The 10,203-nt window shown below is 49.4% G+C and overlaps 1 protein-coding gene across 1 annotated transcript; it reads right to left on the bottom strand.

Moving 5' to 3' along the window:
- Positions 1-1,755: 1,755 nt before the first annotated feature.
- LOC123167014 (laccase-4-like) lies at positions 1,756-3,936 on the bottom strand. Its single transcript, XM_044584851.1, has 4 exons — positions 3,786-3,936; positions 3,167-3,692; positions 2,101-3,075; positions 1,756-2,021 (listed from the first exon to the last, which is right to left on the bottom strand). Exons 1-4 carry the CDS (start codon positions 3,894-3,896, stop codon positions 1,891-1,893), a joined length of 1,743 nt encoding a protein of 580 aa, XP_044440786.1. The 5' UTR covers positions 3,897-3,936; the 3' UTR covers positions 1,756-1,890.
- Positions 3,937-10,203: the final 6,267 nt, after the last annotated feature.

Here is a 10,203-nt window from a genome sequence, read left to right as displayed (position 1 = left end):
TCTGAGTGAAAGCTTACCCTCCTAGTGAAAATATTGCCATCCGAGTGAAAATATTGCCATCAGGGTGAAAGATTTCCGTCCAAGTGAGAAGTTGTCGTCTGAGTGAAGAAATCTAGCCGGGTGATCTGAGTGGAGGACCTAATAACATCCGAGTGGAGAAATTCGAATCCGAGTGCTCTGACCATAAGTTGAAGATGTGCCCGAAAGGTTATTTAGATTGCCTCGGATGCAAAAGAGTTCAACACGAAAATTGTTCGTAACGTCAAAAAGGTCAACTTTGCTTTCAGAGTCATCATCATCTGAGATAGTATACGGCCTGCAAAGTCGCTACAGGACTCGGACAGTCAGTCAGCTACAAGACCGAGTCCGGCTGGAAGGTAAAGATGACCCTGTAGAGTATTCAAGATGACCTTAAGTTATCAACATACTGATTGTTGGCCTCGTCGAGGCACACAAAATTGATGTTTGGACCATCTCAATCAGAGGTCATATGCAAATTCTACGGCCCGTGCAAGGAGCAAGACGGAAATCTGGGCTAGATTTGGATTGAATCCAAGTTAGACTAGAACTAGCACTCTAGAACGTGAATTGATGTAATTTTTCTTGTAAAAAAGCCTAGATGAATCCTTTACTCGTACGGAAAGTCCATCCGCCTCTTATATATTGGGGGTGACGGTAGATTGAACGACACCAATCAAACAAATCAATCTACTACTTTTTCGAGTTCATCTACTTTTTTATCTCTCTCCCTTGTATCTTTCTTCTCGTTCTTCGCTGTTCTTCAAGTTTGGAGGCAGCGAATCCACGAGGCCCTAGGGGCGATTAGGTCGACCTAGGGCAGCCCATAGTCATCGCGCGCCCTGACGGGATCCCTCCCGGGCATGTGGGGTTTCGGGTCCTCAAAAGCATCCGCCTGTTGTTCTGCGTATCGCGGTGCCAGTCAGATCTCCTTCGATGTCAGCTACGGTGCATCACCTCTGGCGTCGAGGGTACACAGTGACGTGTTTGTGTGCGAACAGGCCTTCTTTTCCTTTTGAGGGGTTACCAACATGGCCTTCGGCAATACGTGTACATGTCCAACTCATCAAGGAATTTTTTTTTAGGCCATGAGTTCACATCGGAAAACTTCGGTTCTCCATCCCCGCGTCACTCCTTCCCCACGGGCGACACGGGCGGTGACCCAGCCACATCGAGGTCACCGGCACCTCCCATCGACAAAGCTCACATGGAGCTGGCAGCTGCAGGGCCTTCTCCCAGTGGTCGGTGGTGCTTCCATGAGCAGGGGAACTCCCGGTGGTCACCGGCACCACCCGGATGTTTTTTACACAAAAGTTGACATCCGAAAAAAAAACCTAAAAACTAAAACTTCCCATCCAAACAGAAAGTTGTCATGCTTTACAATTAAAGTTTCCATCCACTTATAACTAAACTTGCCAAAACGTCATGCCGGAATTGCTTCGTGCCACACGTGTGACACTTATTAGAGTCCCTTCAAAAAACTTTTGGAATTTTGACGTGTAATTCACACTACTGTTTATTCAACACCCCTCAAAACATTCTCATTACAAACTGCTAATCAAGTGAAATAATAAATTTAAATGCAAAGAAAATTGTAAGGTCAGCAAACCAACTAAAAAAGCTACAACCCTCGACTGAAGGCATCAATCGCAAATTACCGAACAAATCAAATTAGAGAGGAAACCAACGGCTCTGATCCTCTGTGACTAGCATTTGGGGAGATCAGCCGGTGGGTGGGGGGGGGGGGGGGGGGGGGGCAACTTCTGGTTCGGAAGGCTTCCGTCTAGTACCAAACTAGAGCCCTCAACAAGAGAAGTCAATCGTAAATTTGCGAACAAATCAAACAAAACCAACGGCTCTAAGCCTGTGCGCCTAGCATTTGGGGAGATCGGCCGGCGGGGGGAGCAACTTCTGGCTCGGAAGGCTCCCGTCTAGCACCAGCCATGCCATTCTCAGTCCCCACGTTGTGTGCACCTCCAGATGGCAATGCATGAACCATACACCTGCACACGCTTGCATATGATACATATGAGCATGGACAAAAACATTATTCCAGTGCAACTTGTACTAAACTGTAGTTACCTGGGTTATCGGCGAGGAAGCGAATGGCCACCCACCCGCCGGCGGGCACCCCAACGGTGTTCCGTTCTACCGGGTCGACGAGGTTGAACTTGGCAGGGTCGTTCACGGCATCGTAGTTGCCAAACCCTTGCCCGACCACAAAGAAGTTGAAGCCGTGCAGGTGCAGGGGGTGACTCTCGAAGCCGAGGATGCTCGTGTCCTGCATCACCAGCTCCACCGAAGCGTTGAATGGCAGCACGAGGAGCTTGGTCCCCTTGGCCACGTTCGTGTTGTTCGGCGGCGCCCCCGTGTAGTTGAATTTCAAGAGGGGCGTGACCGGGAAGTTGGACCCGTAGACGCCCCGGGACATGCCGGTGAAGTGCGACTGGAGGAGCGCCGTGGAAGGGAGCACCAGGGAGACGTTGTTCATGGCCGCCGCGAACTGCGTCTTGTTGGTGGGCCCCTGGCACGTCGTCTTCGCGGGGCACGGGAGCGTGCCCAGCCCCACCGTGAAGAAGAACCGCTTGTCCACCGACTGTGGCACGGCAGCCGGGTACCGCGGCGTGGCGAGGCTGCGAAGCTTGGAGGTGAAGTTGGTGACGAAGCCCGTGTCGTTGAACCGCGGGAGAACCGGCTTGAACAGCGGCAAGTCCTTGTCAAAGCTTGCCACGGAGGGGGAGCCGGGCTTTTGGTACTCGATGATGCCGGCGACGGTGCTGTTGTCGAAGGTGCCGGGCCTGATGGTGGAGTAGGGCGCGGCGGACATGTAGAAGTTGGCCTTGGGGTAGAACGGCTTGGCGGTGAGGAGCACATTGGTGGTCTGGCCAGGAGAGATGATCAGGGTCTTGACGGTGAAAGGCTTGACGTAGACGGCGTCGACCTCGACGACGGTGAGCGTGTGATTGGCGACGGAGAAGAAGAGCTCGTCGTTGAGCGCGGCGTTGACGAGGCGCAACATGTACGTTTTTCCGGGTTCCACCTTCATTTTGAAAGTGTCTGCATCATGCACAACACCAAATATTAGTTAGCACGTTTTCTAACCTGTGACATTGGCTGGACATAATAGAAAGCACGTAGGTAGGAGTACCTTTGGCAGAGCAGTTGTAGAGCGGCCCAGGGAGCCCGTTGATGGTGAAAGCGTCGGAGATATTGGGTGCTCCGCCCGTCCGGAGCGCCTGCCTGACCACCGCCTCCGTGTCGGCCCTCCACCACTCGCCGAAGACGACGGGGACCTCCTTGTGCGGCGCGGGGAACGGGTAAGGCACGCCGTGCTTGGGGAGGATGATGATGGCGCCGTAGACGGTGGCGCGCAGCCAGGAGATGTGCGCGTGCCACCACAGCGTGCCGCGCTGCGCGGTGACGGTGAAGTCGTAGACGTAGCTCTGGCCCGTCTGGATGGGGCACTGCGTGACGTAGGCCGGGCCGTCGGCCCAGCCGGTGCGCAGCTGGCGGATGCCGTGCCAGTGCAGCGTCACGTTGTGCGCGACGCGGTTGGTGACGCGGACGACGACGCGGTCGCCTTCCCTCGCCACCAGCGCCGGGCCGGGGTACTCCCCGTTCACCGTCACGATGCTCTTGGTGCCGCACAGCCTCGTCACGTTCGCCATTTGCACCTGCGTGCATGCAGAGGCGTGGTCAAGGCGAACGCCATGCATGCAAGGATGTGATCAAATCAAGATACTAGATGAAATGAACTGTGGACATACATTGAAATCGTAGTGTCTGGTGACGCTCTGCGCTTGGACGATGAGCAGCAGCAGGGTTGCCAAGAGGAGAGAGCACGGAGCAGGAAGGCCAGAGCAGATAGCCATGGCCATAGCTTGTATCTTGAGGTAGCTCTTGACGAGCAGAGGACCAGATGATGGAGGGTGGAATGAGTGTTGAGACAAGCACTTGTGCTGAGTTTATATATGCACTGAACAGGAGGTCCCAAACGTGTGGCAACTACGTACCACCGGCCGGCCGGGCCGTTTGCTTGAGGTGCATGCATGAATGGTCGCACGACAGACAGGTGCCCATGCCTTAGGCGGCAATTTTCGTTATTTGGTGGATGAACTATCAGGGCTAGCTTCAAGGGAGAAGCTTGAGCTGGAGCGTGCTCTAGCTTTGGAGTGTGGCTACAGCCAGTGCACTCGATCTAGTTTAGCTTGCATGCCTGCCGCCGGGTTACGTACCGTTTCCGTTGCAAAGCACACATGCGCATCTAATTAGTCGAGACTATCACTTGTATGATACTGCAGCAAGTTTATAGATAGTTAATTACTTCTGCTAGTCACTGTCACCACACCAACCTATACATATATAGCTATCTATGCTGCTAGCCTTTTATAGATAAAAATAAGTTCACTGGTCGCTAAGCGGTAAACGTCAGTTCGTGATGCCGAAAAAGGGTTTCCCTCCTACGGTCCAGTGTGAATACAATATGGGTATACCAACGTTTGCATAATGACTTGAAAATTTTGACATGGAACTCGATTCAATAGGTGCGGCATGCCTACCTAGTTGTTGGTGTCTTTGACGTGCGCCCTCGAGTTCTTCCCTTGTAGTACAATAATACAAATTCCCAACGAACAGAAGGATGCTTGACCCAACCCAATTAACAATTCACTTCTACTTACACCCGATAGACACGACATAGATCAGCGCCGGCCGTGCGGCCGCATTTCGGCCGCATCTTGTCTGCATATATTTTTTTGACGCATTTCTTATTGTTTTCATCATCAATTTTATTGATACATCGGAGTACATTCACAAAATCTTGACTAGAATAGGTTGACAAAAAAATCACAAGAAGACATTTTAAAAGATATCGGACTTTCATAACGGCTCCTGTAAGTTGGATTAGTGACTTCTCGATGCCTTTATTATTATATTGATTGATCTGTGGAGTCTCGATTTTGCATGCTTTTTTCTTCTTCGAGTCTAAAGCAGACGTTGCTTCTTCGCATCTAGTCTCATCTTTAATTTTTATTCTAGCAACAAGTGCACGGACATCTATCAAATTTCATTCTATCAATAGATCGATGTATTCTTCATCCCAATACCAAAAGTTGAATCTATCCTACACAATAAAAATTTGAGTATAAGCAAAATGCGTCTAATCCGGGAGCACAACCGAAGCTAAACTAGCACATACCCCAACGTTTATGCATTTGACGAACATCCATCCGGGATGTTCCAGTGTTGTAGAAACGCGACGCACGACCTTCCGTGGACAATCGTCGCACTTTATGAGCGGCAACAGTGCGCTGACAAACCTTTAGGCCAGCATCGAGCCCGGACGACGGTAGTTGGTCTACTTGGCGGCGAACCGGCGACGAGGTAGATCCGAGCGGCTAAAGGCGGAGTCAACACCTGCATGCGGCTTGGGGGTGTTGTTGGGGCTGTGCGGTCCGGCACCCGGCCAGTCCATGGCACAGCGCGGCCTTCGGCGGCTGGTTGAGCTCAAATCCGGCCGGATCCGCTCCAAATCCGACCGTCGGATGCGCTAAAATCAGGCTTCCGGGGTTGGACAGCTTGGAGTGTCGAGGAAACGGGAGCTGCGACAAGGGTAGGGGCGGGTGCACGGCCGTGCTGGACATCAACAAGGCCGAGAAAAATGGCGGCGTTGGCGGCTAGGAACGAGAGGGGAGTGGGGCGGGAGGTGCGGCTGGAGTTCGGGGGAATAGAAAAAAGGGGCGTATGTGTCCTCGATGGGCGTGGCAGGGAAGGATATGAGCACGCACAGTGCCCATCCGCGTGTGCCCATTCGGCCGCAAACGCGGCCCAATGTTGGGTCGGAAATGGATCGAAAGCGGACCGAAAATGGACATTGGTCCATTTGCTCCCGCGCGTTGGGCCGTCTGTTCTGTCCGTTCACCCCCAAATGGACGCGCCCGAACCATTTGGGGTCATTCGTTGGAGTTGGCCTAACTATTGTACTTACGAACTATATAGATAACATGACAACATCATATAGCCAGTAGCTGGCTGTGCTATTATACGACACATGCAAATACATATAGAAATTTCTGCACGCATACACGGTAAGGAAAAGGCTATAGGTAGATGGTTAGCAATAGCGCGGGTTAAGTACGCCACGCTATTGTTAACTAGCAATAGCGATGGAGGTCGCCCCGCGCTACTCGTACCCAATAGTAGTAGCGCTGGTCTGCTCAACCAGCACTGCTGCTACGTGGGCTCAAGGTGCCCCGGGTCTAGCCTTAGTAGCAGCATGGGCTGTGTAACCCGCGCTACAACTAAGTTATTAGCTGTAGCGCTGGATCCATGGACCATGCTGGGCAGGTGGTGGGCCCAACTTAACAGTAGCGTCGGGCGCCCGCGCCGCGCTACTGCTAAGCCCACCTTATCCACTGCCCCGGCTGGCCGTTCGTTTCCTCTCTCCCCCACGACACTCACTCTCTCCTTCCCCCTCCTGCCTCCCTCCTCTCATTACCGTCGCTCGCCGCCGTCGCCCGCGCGGCACCACCATCGAGGTAGCTCCTCCTTCCTCCCTCTCTCTCCTCCCTCCCTCTTGCCTCCCTCTCTCCTCCCTCCCTACTGCCTCCCTCCTTCCTGCCTCCCTCCTCCCTCCCTTCTCTCTCTCTTCCTATAGAATGTAGGTAATTTGAATGTAGGTTTTAGAATGTAGACATTGTAGAATGTAAGTTTTTGAATGTGGGCATTGTAGAATGTAGGTTTTTTAATAGAATAATTTTTTAGGTCATTTGAGTAAATGTAGGTTTTTTGACTATTTTAGGTGTTTGAATAGATCAGGAAATTTTAGGTCTTTTGAATAGAAATTTTAGTTTCTATATTATAGTTCGTAGTTTACTATATTTAGTTCATAGAATTTAAAAAATATCATGTACTTGTTATATTGTGAAATTATGGCATTTTTGAAGTGAAACTCCAAGTGTCCTATGTTTTGCCGGAATGTTGATTCATTTCCGTTCCGGCAAATTTCAAGCGCTCGATATGTCCTGTTTTAGCAAAGGTCATGCGGAATTTTCCGTGGATTTCAGCATGACTTGTGCTATAAAGTAGGAAATATCGAGTGCATGTGATTTACTGGAATAGGAGTTAAATGACATTCCGGCAAACCATAGGATCCCCGAGTGTGACTACTACAAAGACGATCGGGGTATGTGTGAGAGGATGCCTCATCTGCAAAATGGTAGATGCTTCACCATCGTGTTGAATGAGACTTTTGACGTTTTTACAGTACGTAAGGATGACAAGTATTTTCCGTAATTAAGCATGACTTGTGATTTTAGGCTTCAATGTGTAATTTCCATATTTTCAATTCGAATAGTTCATCGTATGTCATGCATGACTGTATGTCTTGGAAAAGCTCGGTTTCAAATATAGGGAGAGTACGGAGATGAAGAGAGCTCACCTTAGGATGAAGCATAGTTTCACTTTTTTGGTTAAGCTATATTTAATGCACCAAATAGCTCACATTTTGGTTGCTCAACTTGGAGAGGACTATGCAAGGCCTATGAATTTAAGGAGGATATGAAAAGAACCTTTGATATTCGGCCCGAAGATGAAATTGAAGATAATATCGACATTTGGGTGGATGTAGACACGCTTCCAATTCTACCTCTTTGTGAGTTTGTCAAATAAATTTGATAAGTAATTTATATTGTTTATTTAAAAATCATTGATGGCTTATTTCCAATGACAACTTATTTCCACTCTTCAAGAAATGTACGGAAGGTAGTAGACAAAACTTACTACACTAATGTCTCTGAACTAACTTACGAGGAGAAAAATCATCTTGTCCCATTTATTGTTGACGTCGAGACTTTCAATAACAATTATGAAACTCCTCCACATTATGGTAAATATATGTCACTAGTCCACGGGTTGAACTACGGTAACATGCATGGAGATGACATGATAAGATTTTTACTATTATGACACTAGTGCATCTTTTGCATACATTCTTCTAAAGCTAAACTACATTGCTAACTACGTTATTATTACGTTCTACAACAAATAATCCCGAAGGATTGTGTGCCTCATCTGATGCATATGAAAGGTGGCATTGATATTATTAGCTTACGGCCAGGTATGCCTACGGTTCTTCGTTGTGCATACACAATTTCTTGAAGAGATGAATACCTCACAATCAAATAATGGATTTTTTATGAATGATCGCAGGAGCTACTTGGAGGCAACATGGTGCGAAGCCCACGAATTGCAGATAGGATGATCTTCATTCTCCATAATGGAGAGTCAAGGGCTATCCCGTTTTATGCTATTTTACCTTAGAGAGGATAGCATGTCCTTGTTGGGAAACGTAGTAATAATTCAAAATTTTCCTATGTGTCACCAAGATCAATCTAGGAGATGCTAGCAACGAGAGAGAGGGAGTGCATCTTCATACCCTTGAAGATCGCTAAGCCGAAGTGTTACAAGAACACGATTGATGGAGTCGTACTCACGACGATTCAAATCGTGGATGATCCGATCCAAGCGCCGAACGGACGGCGCCTCCGCGTTCAACACACGTACAGCCCGGGAACGTCTCCTCCTTCTTGATCCAGCAAGGGAAGGGGAGAAGTTGAGGGAGAGCTCTGGCAGCACGACGACGTGGTGGTGGAGCTCGCGGTTCTCCTGCAGGGCTTCGCTAAGCACTACAGAGGAGGAAGAGGAGTTGGAGGGGGAGGGCTGCGCGAGGGGAAGGGTGCGGCTGCCCTCCCACACCCTCACTATATATAGGGGAAGGGGAGAGGGGGCCGGCCCCCTAGATCCATCTAGATGGGGGCGGCGGCCAGGGGAGCACTTGCCCCCCAAGCAGGTGGGAGGCGCCCCCACCCCCTAGGGTTTCCAACCCTATGCGCCTTGGGCCCTTGGGGGGCGCACCAGCCCACAAAGGGGCTGGTCCCACCCATATTCAGCCCACTAAGCCCTCCGCGGCAGGTGGCCCCACCAGGTGGACCCCCGGACACCTTTCGGTGGTCCCGGTACAATACCGATAACCCCTGAAACATTCCGGCGACTGAAACTAGACTTCCCATATATAAATCTTCACCTCCGGACCATTCCGGAACTCCTTGCGACGTCCGGGATCTCATCGAGGACTCCGAACAACCTTCGGTAACCACATACAATTTCCCATTACAACTCTAGCGTCACCGAACCTTAAGTGTGTAGACCCTACGGGTTCGGGAACCATGCAGACATGACCGAGACATCTCTCCGGCCAATAACCAATAGCGGGATATGCATACCCATATTGGCTCCCACATGTTCCATGATGGTCTCATCGGATGAACCACGATGTCAGGGATTCAATCAATCCTGTATACAATTCCCTTTGTCCATCGGTATGTTACTTGCCCGAGATTCGATCGTCGGTATCCCCATACCTTGTTCAATCTCGTCACCGGCAAGTCTCTTTACTCGTTCCGTAATACATGATCCCGTGACTAACTCCCTAGTCACATTGAGCTCATTATGATGATGCATTACCGAGTGGGCCCAGAGCTACCTCTCCATCATACGGAGTGACAAATCCCAGTCTCGATTCGTGCCAACCCAACAGACACTTTAGGAGATACCTGTAGTGCACCTTTATAGTCACCCAGTTACGTTGTGACATTTGATACACCCAAAGCATTCCTACGGCATCCGGGAGTTGCACAATCTCATGGTCTAAGGAAATGATACTTGACATTAGAAAAGCTCTAGCAAACGAACTACACGATCTTGTGCTATGCTTAGGATTGGGTCTTGTCCATCATATCATTCTCCTAATGATGTGATCCCGTTATCAACGAAATCCAATGTCCATGGTCAGGAAACCACAACCATCTATTGATCAACGAGCTAGTCAACTAGAGGCTCACTAGGGACATGTTGTGGTCTATGTATTCACACATGTATTATGGTTTTCGGTTAATACAATTATAGCATGAACAATAGACAATTATCATGAACAAGGAAATATAATAATAACCATTTTATTATTGCTTCTAGGGCATATTTCCAACAATCCTAACTAGTACTCATCATGTCCTAAAAATAATTAACTAGTGTTGGTTATGACTATGAGATGACGAGGGGAGGAGTTGTTATTATGATGATGATGAGTGATGTGCTAGAATGATGAGTTGTTAGATGACTATGATGATG

This window comes from Triticum aestivum, chromosome 7D, assembly GCF_018294505.1.
Source record: "Triticum aestivum cultivar Chinese Spring chromosome 7D, IWGSC CS RefSeq v2.1, whole genome shotgun sequence".
In the NCBI taxonomy this organism is placed as follows: Eukaryota; Viridiplantae; Streptophyta; class Magnoliopsida; order Poales; family Poaceae; genus Triticum; species Triticum aestivum.
This window is presented reverse-complemented; position numbering and strand designations above follow the sequence as displayed.